The sequence below is a fragment of the Sus scrofa genome, chromosome 14 (assembly GCF_000003025.6).
Source record: "Sus scrofa isolate TJ Tabasco breed Duroc chromosome 14, Sscrofa11.1, whole genome shotgun sequence".
Taxonomy (NCBI): Eukaryota; Metazoa; Chordata; class Mammalia; order Artiodactyla; family Suidae; genus Sus; species Sus scrofa.
Genome location: NC_010456.5, coordinates 46,426,977 through 46,442,892, shown reverse-complemented (window position 1 = coordinate 46,442,892; position 15,916 = coordinate 46,426,977). Strand labels below are relative to the sequence as shown.

At 46.1% G+C, this 15,916-nt stretch overlaps 1 protein-coding gene across 12 annotated transcripts in view; it reads right to left on the bottom strand.

Annotated features, from left to right (window-relative positions):
• The window catches only part of EWSR1 (EWS RNA binding protein 1), a 30,722-nt gene continuing 18,341 nt past the window's right edge, over positions 3,536–15,916 (bottom strand). For 2 of the 12 annotated variants that reach the window (XM_013990378.2, XM_021072005.1), the window contains 11 exons: positions 15,256–15,467; positions 14,158–14,338; positions 11,322–11,356; positions 10,775–10,807; positions 10,324–10,442; positions 7,098–7,227; positions 6,280–6,402; positions 5,672–5,834; positions 5,145–5,242; positions 4,144–4,396; positions 3,732–3,949 (listed from right to left, as the gene is read on the bottom strand). In XM_013990378.2, the coding sequence (XP_013845832.1) occupies positions 3,907–3,949; positions 4,144–4,396; positions 5,145–5,242; positions 5,672–5,834; positions 6,280–6,402; positions 7,098–7,227; positions 10,324–10,442; positions 10,775–10,807; positions 11,322–11,356; positions 14,158–14,338; positions 15,256–15,467 (1,390 nt within the window). In that variant the 3' untranslated portion in view covers positions 3,732–3,906. Of the gene's footprint in view, positions 4,397–5,144; positions 5,243–5,671; positions 5,835–6,279; positions 6,403–7,097; positions 7,228–10,323; positions 10,443–10,774; positions 10,808–11,321; positions 11,360–14,157; positions 14,339–15,255; positions 15,468–15,916 lie in introns of all 12 variants that reach the window. The other 10 variants (XM_005657340.3, XM_005657342.3, XM_021072000.1 and 7 more) reach the window with 7 other exon arrangements.

Genomic DNA, 15,916 nt, shown 5'->3' with positions numbered 1-15,916 from the left:
TCTCCCCTCTTCCTTGCAGGAACATTGCTGAAGGGATGAGAAGTTCAGGCTATGGTTGTCCTGAGCCCATCCCCACAGACTCCAGAGGCCACCTCCAAGTTCAGAATGCTGCAGCCCCTGCAGGCTCTGGCTAGCCCTTGGGCAAATGACTGGATTTCCAGCCTCTGCCGCTGGGTGCTAGGGTACAGCCTGCTGGCCTTTGTTGGAGCTGGAGGTCGGATGGTGGCCATGGAGACTTTAAGCAGAAACTTCACAGGGGGCAGAACCCTTTCCTGGCATGGGGTGGCCTGGGTCCCAGCATGGGGTGGCTGATCTACCCAATGTTCTCCAGGCTCAACTGAGCTTTGAGCACAGCCAAGATGAGTGAGTGACCTGCAGGGGCCTTGGGCTGCTCTGTCCAGATATGGATCCAACCATGACGACTACTTTTGCCCTGCTCTGGGGTGAATGACCCCAAACTTTCCTGAGCTGCCTCCTGTGTCCTCCATGAGAGAGAAGAAAGGGAGGCCTCGCTTTCCCACCAGCCTGCCTTGCCCTGTGCCTGACGTGTCTCTTAGGAAGGGGCATGAGCTTGGCTGGGGGTGGGGTGGGAAGTTGGGGTGGCAGTGGGAAGGTTGAGGAGGTGGGGCTGGCATCTGGTCCTGTCACTGAACTGTCCTCGGCCCCACATTCCTTCCTGTGGAGCAGGTGAGCCACTCCCCACAAGCCTTGGTCCACACATGGGTGGGGCAGAGATCTATCTCCTGTTGACCCCTCAGTCTTTGCCTGGGCTTGTGGGGTGCAGCCTGGTGGGACCATGAGGCTGTGCTGGAAATTTCTGCTTTGTTTGTTTTTTAATTTTACAGCTGCACCTGCAGCATATAAAAGTTCCCCGGCCAGGTATTCAATCTGAGCTGCAGTTGCAACCTATGCCACAGATGTGGCAACACTGGATCCTTTAATCCACTGCACTGGGCATGGGATTGAACCTATGCTGCTGCAGTGGGATTGGTGATTTCTGTTCCAAGTGTGACTGAGAGTTTGGAGCTGAGTTTGGAACTTGATTTCCACCCACCCTCCTATACCACATCCTTGGGCTTCCATCGGCCTTGTGTAGCCCTTTGAGACAGGGCTTTGAACCCATGCTGCCTGAGGGCATCTGAGTGCAGTCCAGAAGTTTCTTTTGGCTGAAAGGAACTGGCCTCTTGTTGTCAACACCTCCACTGTCGGCCTAGGCACTGGGGACCTAAACCCCTCTCTAGGCAGGGATGCGAGGCTGCTCCTAGGGTGGCCTCAAGCTCTGGGTGGGAGACAGGCAATGTGGTTGTCCTGCAGCAGCTTCCAGGGAGGGCTGCAGGCCAGGAGATGGGTGATTGGTGCCATTGCTGCGAGGGCACCCAGCCCTTCAGAAACAGTATGCCTGTGTGGGAAGGTAAGGGGGGTAGATCTCAGGCTCTGAGGTGGCCCCTGGATGGCAAGTCCCATCTCACCTGAGCATTGGGGGTGTCTCTTCCTACCTTGATGGGTGATGGGGAATTGGACGTGTTGAGGCAGCACTTGGCACAATGCAGGAGTCCAGTGATGTGGTTATGTTTGGGCCTTAGGGGTGTGAACTCTGGCTCTGATACCTGTTAAGGCTGAGGTGGGAGCATCCTTGGCCCCTCAAAGGAATAGCGCTGGCACACATGTCAGGGCAGATCGGGTCACGGGGGCCTTATGGGTCATGGCTGGCATGGTGGAATCTGAGGGTTTTGAGAATGGCGACAACTTAAGGTGTCAGGAAGCTGGCCTCTGTGGGGGAGAAACTATAGAGGAGCTGAGAGGGTGGAGGTGGGAGGCACGTGTTTTTTGAGCTGTGCTGTGGTTTGGAGAGGTTGATGGTTTGAGCTAGGGTCTAAGCAACAGTTAAAGAAGATTCCGAGGTTCGGAACAAGGGCTTCCATTTGCTGAAATGGGATGGAGGAAGGGGCAGGTAGGATCCAGCCCTGCTTTCAGCCCCTCAGACGTCCAGGAGGAGCTGGTACCTGGGTGAATCCCCAGTGGCGGGGAGATCAGCCAGGCAGTGAGGGGGCCAGAGGAGCCCTATTAAAGCGTAGGGGTTCCCTCCAGTTAGAAGGCTGGAGAACTAAGGAGCCACCACTGACTTGGCAGCTTGGAGATCTGTACTCTCAGTAGAGGCAAGACCAACTGGAAGTGGGTTCTAGAAAGAGAAGGGCGGTGGACAGAGGGAGCAGTCAAATGGTTTGGTGGCTGGAGGGGGATGAGGGATAAGGGAGGGTTTTCCAAAAGTGCAAAACCAAGGCATATTCAGGTGAGAAACGGTAATGAGGAACAAGAGGAGAAAAAGGAAACACGCACATGGGTATGTACAGTGTGTCCAGGAGAGCTGGGGAGCGAGCTCAGGTGAGCAGTGCACACCTTGCAGTGAGCGTGGCACCAGTTCCTCTGATGCTTCTCCCCTGCACTGGGCAGGGGATGGGGAAACAATTCACTCTCCACTCCTGCATCTTCCCCTGGCTGAAGGGGACAATCTCTCCTTACAACACTAGCTTTCTTTTTGACTGTGAGCATATGCTAAGGCTCAAGTTTGCTTCTCTAACAAACATCTGTCTGGGGACAAACCTACTTAAGGAGTTACAATTTGCTTGGAAAATTGCTTTTCCCAAATGGGTGTGTGAGGGCCTCCATGTTCAAATGACTGAAACCTACTGGCCTAGACTGGATACTTCTCCTCATGCAGGTCTAAGGACAGACCAGACTGACCACAAGGCCCACAGGTAATGGGTTGGGGCTCTTAACTCTTCCTGCACAACTTCAGAAATGTGCTCTGACCTCTTGATCCACACAAGGCAACCAGGGTGATCTTAATGGTAGCCTCTAGTCTTAGGCTGTTTACCAAATTTTTTTTTTTTTTTTGTCTTTTTGCTATTTCTTGGGCCGCTCCCGCGGCATATGGAGGTTCCCAGGCTAGGGGTCTAATCGGAGCTGTAGCCACTGGCCTAAGCCAGCCACAGCAACGCGGGATCTGAGCCGCATCTGCAACCTACACCACAGCTCACGGCAACGCCAGATCCTTAACCCACTGAGCAAGGGCAGGGACCGAATCCGCAACCTCATGGTTCCTAGTCGGATTCGTTAACCACTGCGCCATGACGGGAACTCCCTGTTTACCAAATTTTAACTCTGCCCCATAACATCAAGGAAATAGTAAATATACAAAGTTCCCCTCCTTAGCTGTTACCTGGGCAGACCTATGTTCTGGGGTGTGAAGAGCCTCAGATCCCACCACTTCCTGACTAGAGGGGCCTTCAAAGGGCCTTGTGACACGAAGCCCTTTGTGAGGGCTCCCACATCCCCTCACATCCTGACAAGGCTCAGGGTCAAAGTAACACTTGAACCCCCTTTCCTTGCTGACAGCACCATGACCAACACTACACTGTGATGTCCTGTTTCAGATTTCCCACACATGCACAAGATGCTTGGGGCAGGGGCAGGCTCCAAGTAGAAGTGCAGCGGCTACACGCTGCTGCAGAACAGAGGCCGAGAAGGATGACTGTTTATAAACATTTGGAATTTTATTTAAAAAAAAAAAAAAAAAAAAAAACCATCACAACCATGAACATTGTTACAGTTAAGAGGCCCTCTTGGTTCTTCACAAAGACACTGAGCATGCTCACAAGGGATTCCCATTGTTTAGTCTTAGTTAAACAACCATCTTTAAAAGAAAACAAAACAAAAAAAACTCGGCACACTACCATTTAACTTGTTTTAATGTTTCTTCACAAATGGTGAAAAATACTAAAGTACAGACAAGGAATAATCATAATGTTGTGGCCAACATTATAAATATGGAATTATAAATTTAAAACATTTTCTGGTTTAAAAAATAAATCTGGTAGTCAATGCAGCTCTGCGGGGTCTCTGCGTCTAATAGGGCCGGTCTCTGCGTTCCTGACGATGCTCGCCTCTGCTGGGCAAAATGAAAAAGGGGTGATGGGTTGAAATGGGGGAAGGAAGGAAGGCCCCTCCCACAGCCTGAGCCCTGGGTTGGGCATCCCATCTCCCTTCCTTCCCGTGGAGCCATTGAGACCTGCTCTAGTCACAGGACAGGGCCACTGACCCAACCGGTCCAGAGGTTCACAGCTGGTTTCCACTACCACATACTTATCCATTTTTCCAGGTCCTCCACGGCCACCTCTTCTTCCTCCCATCTGTTCCATCAAAGGTCCAGGGGGCCCTCCAGGGCCACCTCGCCTTCCTCCGCCAAAGCCACCACGGTCCATGCCCCGGCCACCACGGAAGCCACCTCTGTCTCCACCACGGCCACCTCTGAACATTCCACCAGGACCACCACGGTCCATGAGGCCACCTCTTCCTCCTCGCATGCCACCAGGGCCACCTCTGCCACGGTCACCACCTAAGGTAAGGAGAAGGACAGGAGAGGACGGCTCAGGGCTAAGATACAATGTTTAGGAAGAGAACCCCCCAGGATCTGCTGTCTTCCCCCAGAGTAGAAACTGATACTTTTACTCACTTGACCGCCATGGTCATAATTTAGAACTAAGGGTGGAACCACAGCTGACCCTCGAACAACAGGTCACTTAATATGAACTATGGTCCCACACAGTCCACAGCTAGTAGAATCTGGGAATGTGAAACCCCACACACGGAGGAAGGGCTGACTGTAAAATTCTAAGTGGATTTCCCCACTGTGCAGAGGGTCAGCGCCCGAACCTCCATGTTGTTCAAGGGTCAACCATGGAACTTAGGGCTCCAGTGTCAAGTGCTGCACTTGCTGAAACCACCAACCTGGTTCTTAGCAGTGCAGTTTACCAAACCCACCAATTTTTCCTTTTTTAAAAAAATGGCTGGACCCGAGGCACATGGAAGTTCCCAGGCCAGGGATTAAATCCGAACCACAGCTGTGGTGACACTGGATCCCCAAATTCACTGCACCAAGTTGGGGATCAAACCCATACCTCTGAGCGACCCTAGCTGCTGCAGTCTTTTTGGCCACCTAAGGCATATGGAGTTCCTGAGCCAGGGATCAAACCTGCCTGGAGCTGCAGAGATAGCGCTGATCCCATTGTGCCCCAGCAGGAACTCCCCAAGCCCACCAAATTAATGAAGGTTTTTATTTAGTACAAGATGCTGAAGGTACCTACCTGGCGGTGGGAAAGGAGGTGGGAGGAAGCCTTCGGGCTTTGGGGCCTTACACTGGTTGCACTCTGTCCTCCAGGCGAAGTTCTGGTTTCCACACCCCCTGCATAAAGTTGTATCATGACAGAAATCATTTACTAAATCAAAAAAGTTGAATAAGCAAAAGGCACCACTTGAGCAGGCACACTCTGCACTCCACCATCACAAACACTGGGACCCAGATCAAACACCAGTCAGAGGATCTGTCTACAGAAAATGGCTTCTGAGCCACAGCCTTTGATCCAGCAAAATCTGTACAACATGAGGGGTCTGGTGGAACTGTGATTTTCTGCTGAAGGCTCCAAAGCAGCCAGTGAAGGACTGATTAGGCCACCCACTCCTACGGCAGAGCAATCAGGGTCATAACTACTTTTCTCTTGCCAAAAAAAAAAAAAAAAAAAAAATCCACTAGGCCCTCTCCAGAACAGAAATGGGGCAAGACACAGGGTGACCTCACTAAGTAGACTATCAATTTGTCAGGTGAAGTACATACGGGTTGGGACATTGCCAGTCTCCAGCTCGGTGCTGGACGTTTCCTCCTCCAGATGGATTCCCTCGGGAACCGCGGGGCCCTCTTGGCGGGAAGCCCCCTCTGTCTCCTCCACGGCCTCCCATGCGACCCATGGGTCCCCCAGGACCTCCTGGACCCCCTGGACCTGCAGTAAGAGCAAATCACCTCTTTACAGACCAGAGATTTACAACAGAACACATTGATAACAACAGGAATCACAGAGCTCACAGCTGTCAGTGCCCCGTCACCTGGCCCATACTTTCCAACAACTTTAGGAAGGTAGGTTTTGTTCATAGACATCAAGAGACCAAAAGCAGGATAAATAAATAGCAGCCCCAAGGCTAACCCCCAGGCAGTGTAGGTCCCTGGGGAAGCCAGTTACTGACCAATCAAGCCCATCCCCTTCTCTTCCTTCACCCCCACGAACTTTAACTGTCAGCATTCAATAGTTTATAGTGTTGCTTGTGCACATCTTTTCAGTATTTCTGATGGGCTTGCCTTCACTCTAGAAATCAAGTTTCTCAAAGAGGTATGTACTAAAAAACTTTCAAAGCAACAAAGCAGCAGCCCAGAGAAGTGTTGGTAAGTACCTCCACGGAGCGGTGGCGGCATCCCTCTGCCCTCTCGGGGTGGCATTCCACCCCGCATGCTATTCATTGGAGGCTTCTTCCGAGCAAGAGAAACTTTAAGTTTGCTCCCTTGAAAATCTTTTCCTGGAACAAGATAACAACATCAATTACTCCCAACTTCCAACTCCTAGTACCCATGAGGGACCGGGCAAGGTTAGATGACTCCTTTTTCACCAAGCCCGCCCCATTATCACACTCAACAGGCCCACCACATCAAGTGTGCCTGCCCATAATCCTCTCTTAGGATTTTTATGGCAAGGCCAGAAAAGCTTTTAAAAGAAACAAAAAAATAAAATTGAAGAATAGGATGAGAAGCAGGGGCAAGAAGAGCTTGATGTGGCCAAGAAAGGAGAGCCAGAATTTGCTGACACTTTCGAGGTGGTTTTATATGAATACAAACACGTGTAGCTCTGGAGTTTTCTACTCCTCCTGACACCTGTGCTTAGAGAAGTATTTACAACTTCAGTAAGGTGGATCTGAATAATGACTGAAAATAAGGCTCTTTTAATGCAGGGTTAGGGATTGGGCCCTCACAGGGCTGAGGGGAGCCAGGCAGCACCTTCCTAGCAGCCATCCAGTGCTTCCTCCTTCCTGATGTGCCCTATGAACACAGAGGGACAACTGCTCCCTGGTACCACTTCAGAGAACCATACTTCAACAGCAAGCCCCTTTCTTTACTCACAAGTTGACACGTGCAACCCTTGCTACCAGAGCTCTGTGTGCCCCAGAGTAGCAGAGCTAAGGCCAGGAGAACACACTTGCAGGCCTAAGGGTCATACCATCAAACCACTCCACGGCAGCCTTGGCAGTTGGTGGGTCTTCGTAAGACACTGTAGCATCGCCTTTGGGCTTCCCTGTCTCCTTGTCCAAGTAGATATGGATCATGGGTTGTCCAGTCCTCTTGTTCATCTAGGCATAAGATAGCATAGCTAAGGTAGGATCGAAATATACCAGTTTTTTTGGGGGGGCGGGGGCGGGGAGAGAGTCCATAATCAAACTCAGCCAAGTCCTTTAAACTGCCAAAGGCAGTAATTTTCCAGACACATATTCAGAAGAATCTTAGTTTCTCTGAGTGGTGGAATTACGCGTGACTTTATTTCCTAATTGCTATCACAAACATGTACTTAGAAGATTTTTTTCCTCTTAGGTGTGGTTTATCACAAAAACCAAGATAAGGAGTTCCCATTGTGGCTTAGCAGTTAACGAACTTGACAGGCACCCGTGAGGCTGCAGGTTCGATCCCTGGCCTTGCTCAGTGGGTTAAGGGATCCGGTGTTGCTGTGAGCTGTGGTGTGGGTCGCAGACGCAGCTTGGATCCCATGTTGCTATGGCTCTGGTGCAGGCCGGCGGCTACAGTTCCAATCAGACCCCTAGCCTGGGAACCTCCATATGCTGCAGGAGCGGCCCTAAAAAAGGCAAAAAGACAAAAACCAAGCTAAGTGCAAAGTTCCAAATACTGTGAATGAACCCCCCACCCCCATCTTCTTCGGTGTCCCTGCACCCGCCCCAGCACCCTGCTCACACTAACAGGTACCCTGAGAGAGCAGCCACCTCCTAGGACGCTGTCAGGCCGCAGTGCCATTAGAACAACATTAACAACTTGGGAAAAACAAATCAAACCACATTTTCATTTCCTTCTACCATATTGGTAAAAGTGAAAAAAAAAAGTCAGGTGAGGAGTTCCTGCCGTGCTGCAACAGGATCAGTGGCCTCTCTGGAGTGCTGGGACGCAGGTTTGATCCCCAGCCTGGCACAGTGAGTTAAAGATCTGGCATTGCCACAGCTGTGGCTTAGGTTGCAACTATAGCTCAGAGCTGATCCCCGGCCTGGGAACTCCATGTGCCAGTGAGCAGCCAAAAAAGGAAAAGGAAAAAAAAAAAAAAAAAAAAAAAAAAAAAAAGTCAGGTGATTTCCATTAGCCCTGAAGGATATCTTGGATGCACTGCCAGGAGTGCTGGCAGGAGTCTATGATGGTCAGCCAGACAGTTACTCTGAGAGGTTCAACAGGTACACACCTTAAGAACCAGCAGTTGTACACCTGGGTATATAGTCAGTTCTCATTATTTGTGGATTCAATTTTTGCTAATTTGCCTACTTGTTGAAATTTATTTTTAACTCCAAAATCAATACTTGTGGCTTTTTGTGATTTGCAGATAATGCATAGTGTGAAAAAATTAAGGTGCCTAATACACATGTTCCTAGCTGAGGAGAAACAAGATAGAAACAAGATCATGTTTCCCTCCTCCTGTTCCAGCTCTTTCTGGAAATGACCAGACCCATGGACCATGGTGGGGATGGAGGTGCGAGGGGGGATGAAGCAGTTTCTGTAAGTTCTGGCTCTGGGACTACTTGGATGAATTTGAATGTCAACTTTGACAAGTCACACTTCTGAACCTTTTTTCCTCTTTTGTAAAATGAAATGGACAGGCTCTATCAGGATGAATGGTTTTTAGAATTTCCTTATTTTCTTTGGCCACCCTGAAGCACATGAAGCTCCTAGGCCAGGGATCAGATCTGAGCCACAGCTGTAACCTATGTCGCAGCTATGGCAACGCCAGATCCTTTAATCCACTGTGCCAGGCCAGTGATTGAATCTGCATCCTGGTGCTGCAGAGATGTTGCCAATCCCGTTGTGCCATGGTGGGAATGCCTAGAATTTCTGACTATATAAGGGTGTGTTGATGTATGTATTTGTACATACTCCCTCTAGGATCAAATAGTTCAGAATTCACCAATTCCATGTTTATAGTGACTTGATAGAACCTACATGAATGACAATCAACTGTACATCCACTTGAGAAATTAGCACATCAGGAGACACAAGAATGTTCACTGGAGCATGGCTTATATACTGAAGAGAATACTAAGAGAATGTATGAATACATATATGTATATTTAAAGTATAGTTGATTTATAATGTTTTGATTGTGATTATTGCAACCTAAGCCCTGGCAACTGTGGCAACCCTGGATCCTTAACCCATTGTGTCAGGCCGAGGATCAAACCTGTGTCCCAGAGCTCCCAAGATGCCAATCCTGTGGCCAAACCTGTTATGTCACCGCAGGAACTCCATGAAATATTATAAAATGAAATACTGGATGTCCATACTTTTGAGATTCTGACTTAAGGACACACATACTAACCCTCAAAATCTGAGTTTTTCTTTCACATCTAATAATCCTACCATCATTCCAGTAGCTCAGACTGAAACAGCCACACCAGCCTCTTGCTGGCTGGGAAAGCTCCCCCTGCTTCACTATTTCCTTCATTATTCTGAAATTACTTCCCTGCTCTGAAAGGCTCTGTTCCTCATTTTATCCCTGCTCTTCTTGCTGTATTTATTTTCCTAACAATTACCATCAATGAACATAGTACAGCTATATTCCTTTTTACTATACATTCCTCACTATAAACTCCAAGGGTGCTTATGTGTTTGTTCCCAGTTTATTTCTAGAATAGTGCTGCCTTACAGTAGTGTTTAATAAATATTCTTCAAAATTATGTGCAACAGGAGTTCCCACTGTGGCTCAGTGGTTAACAAATCCGACTAGGGACCATGAGGTTGTGGGTTTGATCCCTGGCCTCCCTCAGTGGGTTAAGGATCTGGCGTTGCCGTGGGCTGTGGTGTAGGCCAGCAGCTACAGCTTCAATTGGACCCCTAGCCTGGGAACCTCCATATGCTGCAAGTGCAGCCCTGAAGACCCCCCCCCCCCCGCAAAAAAAAAAGTGCAACAAAATATTACTGAGGGTACATGTATAAAATGAAGAAAAGGAATGGTAAAAAATTCAGGATGGGGGTGGGGAGAAGGGATAAAATTGAGAAGGGAAGACATACACCAGGTACTTCAAAAATGACTTTTTTTGTTGTTACTGTTATTTTAAGGAGCAAATCACAATATGGATGGCCCAAAAGGAAAAGTCAAACAACTCCAGAAACTCAAGTCAATTCTTTTATATTCTGTGGCTGGAAGATCTGCCAGATCACAAGGTTATGCTTTTACTTACCTTCACAACTCCACACTGCTTAAAGAAGTCCGCCAGATCATCTAGAGTCACATTGTCATTTAATCCTTGCACATAAATTGCACTGTTGTCAGAGTCTTCATCTGGATCTACAGGCGGGCCTTCCAGAGAAAAGTAGACAGAAGGAGTTATTGCCCTGTATCACAGAGGTTTATTAACCAACTGGTCACTACTGCCCACTGGTATTCACCACAAAGCTAAGAGAACTACCAACCATACTAACAAGGATGCCGAGGAACTTTTGGTTTACTCTTTTTACTCTGCTGTTTTTTAAGGTTATTACGAGTAGTAACTCAAGATAAAGGAAGCCCCAAACCATCTCTGACAGCAAGAATATCACAATGATCTACCAGGCTGCTGAACTTAAACCTGCACTTACTTTTGTGCTATGTGTTTATAACGCACAATGTAATATTCAGGAATTCAAAATTACCTAAATCAAGATCTGGTCCTTCATCCATGGGTCCTGCCAACCAGGAAAGATCATATAAAATATTATTAGTGCACGTCTTGCAAGCTACAAACCTTACAAACACACATAACTATCTACTATACCACCATTTGATGGGGCTTCATTAAATTCAAAATGACCCGCACTGCTAAAATGGAGCAGTGCCCCTTTAACATCTGTGAAAGGTTTGCTAGGGTTTGCTTTTAAACCATTAACCAAATACACTCGCAATGCTTATGTGCCAAATTAGTGTTAAATTTAAATCAATTTTTTTCCTCCAAATAAACCAAATTTAAAAAAATGTACTCTCCCCCATATTACAGAAGCAGTTGCTCAATACTTCAAGTTACCCTTTGTTTTGTAACCATAGGTTAACCTTATTACCCCTAAGACAATGCCGGCAGTACCCATTAGTCTCTTTTGTATAGATCATTTTTAAACCGCTTATGAAACTAACAAAAAATTATAGTTTTCTAAAAACTGACTGTATTTTTTTTAACACTATCCATGGTAATACTCAAAAACTTACCACCAGGCTTATTGAAGCCACCTCGCTCTCCAGCGCTGCTGGGGGGATAAACGAAGAAATGAAGGCCTTTCCCTTTAAAAGCCAGTACCGCTCTGAGCCTTGGGGGGGCTCGTGGGGAAGAAGGGCACTGGCTAACACATCTCCAAACAATGCATCTCTCTCATCTTGTCACTATGCCTTTCTTCAGGGCAGCTTGCTCAAATTTCCTTTATATACAACCTTGCTTGTCTGATTGTACACACCAGTGTGGTTGGCTCCTTTCATTTCGGGGGCTGGTATTAATAGTGCAATACATGGCAAATTGGGGGAAAAATACATCCCAAACACCCACCCCATCAGCTGAAAAACAGGGAAAGCTTGGTGTGGAGAGGAGTAGCAAGCTGGGGCAACTGCTGTGATGAACCTTTCCATGTTCATAAAGGTGCACCCTCACCTCTCCCAAGGGAGAGCCAAGTGAGGCCCTGGGCTTCCTAACAAGTCACAGTATAATAAAGCAGGAGACACCACAGTAAAGGCCTACAACACACACCAGAGGACGCATCCAGCAGATCTTCAGCATAAAGCCATACACTTCAGGGCACTAATGGGTTTAACAATCGCTGTGAAAGGAGAATGTACAACAAATACCAAGGCTTCACAGACTGGGGGTGCAACTTTATAGACATTTCAGTTGAGAACAATGACAATGGCAGTATAAAATCACTGCCTTATGTATTTAAAGGAAGGGGGAAGAGATACGAATCGGGCCTTTTTGGTTTTTCTTTAAAATTAAGTAAAATTAAATAAAGGCAGCTCCTCAGTGGGAGGCCCTGAGCTTTTTTCTAACCAGTATTGCACCTTTAATACCTGAATATACAATTTCAAGCTGTTGCATGCAGCTTTGTTTCCTTTTTAAAAGTACACACCATAAAATGTTCTCTCTCTTTAAACACAAAAGTTTACACTTTAATGTTACACAATTCTAGAGTATTATACCTCCTCTGGTTCATTACCAAACAACAAGTATGCAGTTACCAAAGTTACAGAAGGATTCCATTTATACAATGAATACATTTTGTTAAAAATATTCTATGTATATTTTTCCTCTCCATATGGACACCGTGTCTAGTCCCACTTTTCATTATGCTGCCGGCTGAGTACTGAGTACGGGTACTTTTTAAGTATTGAAGTGTATACAAGGCTCTCACTTTGTAACCTGTAGCATATAAATGCGACAAAGCATGTTAAAAAGTTTCCACGTTTAACAGCCAATGAAAATATCAAAATACTGAGGCAATGAAAAAGGGCATGTTAACAACATTGAGTGCCTTACCTGCAGAAGACACTGAAAACCATCACCACACCACAATAAAAAAAGAGGAGAGGGGAAGGCCCTTGTCCTGCCCCAAAGGATCCAACCGACTGCTTCACAGTCTGTTGAAAAACCTATGGGGAAAGCCATGATTTTTTCTATGGCTTCAGGAAAGACTTCTCCACCCACAAGGAGGGAACCCCTCTACTAACAAAGTAGTAAAATTAGTAGAATTATTACTTCTGAAGAATTAAGATGAATAAACTTGAAATTGGTTTTGTAATCGAAAAACACTAAGAATTCTAGGTGATTGGAGACGTGATGATAGTAATTTCAAGTGTCTACATCTATTTAAAACATCCATAAAGAAGTGAAACCTTTATAATGGAATGACATTCTTCATTTAATCAAAAGATTAAATTTACTTTTTACTAAGTTATTCATAAATTTTTCCATGTTGTAAAATGACTGTTTCTTCCAATAAAGATTTCACCAGACTTTTTAAGTTATGCAGAATATGCAAAGCAGTATTTTAAGCCAGTGTTGTTCAACAGTAAACAGATTTGCCAATATAAGAATTAAAGATCAATTTTTTAATGTATTTAATTTTGAAGTAACGTTTCTTAAAAAAGAGAAATTCTAGTTCAGTTTTTCCTTGAATCAACAGCAGCACCAACTCCAATTTATACTTATGTTAACATTCTGCATAACTTTTAAACTATTTATATAGGGACAGAACACACACAGAACTAAGCCTTCTGGATTATGTTAACCAACATCATACCTCACCTTCATCAAAGTATAGACACCAGAAAGGGAAGAGGGGGATGGGACAAGGGAGGGGAAGGGCAGGCACAGGTAGCAGGTTATGTTACTGATCTAAACAAAGTTTTCTAAACCAGATTGTGCCATCAATCAAAATGGTCAAACCGATTTAGACTTCTCAAAATCTCCAATGGGGAGAGTGATTCTATAAGTACATACATTACTCTGCAAAAAGTTATTGGAATTTTCTGTGTACCAGGTGCACCTCAGGCCATGGGTTCAAGGCTTATGGGACCAAGCTCTTCATCATTATGTTCAACAGTTCCAAGTACAAACAGAAGTTGGGGACAAACACTGTGGAAAACAGCTGCATTCCTTTTCTGCAGTATATACACCAGGTATTTCAAGACAACCATTCAGAGGCAATTAGTTAAAAACCTAGGGTTGTTAGAGAAGGGTTGTGTGTGTTCCATCCCAAGTCTATTACCCACAGAGGCTTTTGACCTCTGGAAACCATGAAGGGAACTGAAAGCTCTAGTTTCAAAACCATTCTTTGTTCTCCCCAACCCAACCAAGTAGACTGGCAGGGAAAAAAGCAAACTGCCACTTATATATATGCCACAGAGATGACATTTCCATGTTTTGGAAGATGGCTTGGGCTCATCAGATTATCCATGGAAATGCAGAAATAAATTTCTTATGTCTTTCAGTCCCTTCTTTCCATTGAAAATCCTATGGATGAAACAAAATTAGGTAAAAGGAGAAAAGGTTTGCTCTTACCCCATTCCACCGCGTCCTCCTCCCCGCCCACCTCTGCTCATGCCTCCACGATCAAATCCCCCTCTTCCCCTGCCCCGGTTATCAGGGCCACTCATGCTCCGGTTCTCTCCTGGTCCGGAAAATCCTCCAGACTCCTGCCCATAAACACCCATGCTACTGGGGTGGTCCTGTCGGAATGAACCTGAGGAAAGAGTCACATCTGTAAGCCATGGACCAGCACTTACACCACTGCCTGTTGCACTTTCTCCTGGACCATAGAAATCTCAATTGCAAGGCACTAACCAAGGCACCATCATCTTCTTTACACCTGATTAAGCACCCCAATCAGCAGGAACTTTTTTAGGTTCAACCATAAATGCTGGTTCATCAAGGCTTAAGTAACCTCATATAGTTAGTCTAGAATAAACCACTCCCGAACAAACAAACAAAAGGACTCTGGCCAACAGTTTAAAGGGTTCTGTATCCTCGGATGTCTCCAAAAACTTTAAACCATATTTAAGAGTTCACAAAAATAGACCCCGGTTTCTTGGGGGTTGCTAAGGGATAGTGTCCACCAAGTAGCACTGCTCATCTCATTGTTACAAATGAGACACAGTCATGGATGGAACTTAATTAAAGTAACAGTCCAGGTAGAGATTAAATTGTGAAGACAATTTTTTGGTTACTTCTTCACATAAATAAAACTAAGTATTCTGTGAGGACTTTTTCTTTTTTGCTTTATGCATATAAACAAAAAACAAAAACAAAACAGCATTTACTTGACTATCAAAACTGCTATTGTGTTCAAGAGCTAACTGCTCACTCCCTCTTAATGAGTTGGTGAGCAGGCTGTAAGAAATGCTGGCTTCACTCACTCTTTCCCAGAGAGAGCCGGGCTGGCAGCCTGAAACATTTCTCTAGTCAGTTACAAATTCTTTTCTCTTTTTTTGTTAAGGCATACTAATGACAATTATATTGGAGAAAAGCCAGGATGTTAGCCAGGATATTATACCCTCAAGATGCATCCTGGAGTTCATACACAATAGTAAAGAGCATTTCCCTATTTCAGAAACTCCAAACATAATCATTCTCATTTTGTTTTCTCTCTTAGCAACTCACTCTGCTGCCCGTAGCTGCTGCTCTGTTGGCTATATTGACTTGGAGCCTGGCTGTAGGATCCAGTTTGGGGGGGGTAACTAGTGGGCGGCTGTTGCCCATAGCTGCTTTGTTGACCATAGCTACTCTGCTGTCCATAGCTGCTCGGCTGCCCATAGGTGTTCTGCTGGGAGTAACTGCTCTGATCATAACTAGTCGGCTGTGTAGAGGAATAGCTGAAAAAAAAAAAGAAAAAGAAAAAGGAGCTTGTTAAGAAGGTTTCCTAAATATGAGACATCTATAGCATGTGACAGAGAAACCCTTACAAATATAGTTACTTGCTATGTATCCACATGCCATATTGAATTTAAAACAAGCAAATCATAAAAGCTCTGAATGAGGTAGGGGATATTATTAAAAACAATCCGGAGTTCCCGTCGTGGTGCAGTGGTTAACGAATCTGACTAGGAACCATGAGGTTGTGGGTTCGATCCCTGGCCTCACCCAGTGGGTTAAGGATCTGGCGTTGCCGTGAGCTGTGGTGTAGGTTGCAGACGCGGCTCGGATCCCGCATTGCTGTGGCTGTGGCGTAGGCCGGTGGCTACAGCTCGGATTCGACCCCTAGCCTGGGAACCTCCATATGCCGTGGGAGCGGCCCAAGAAATAGCAAAAAGACAAAAACAAA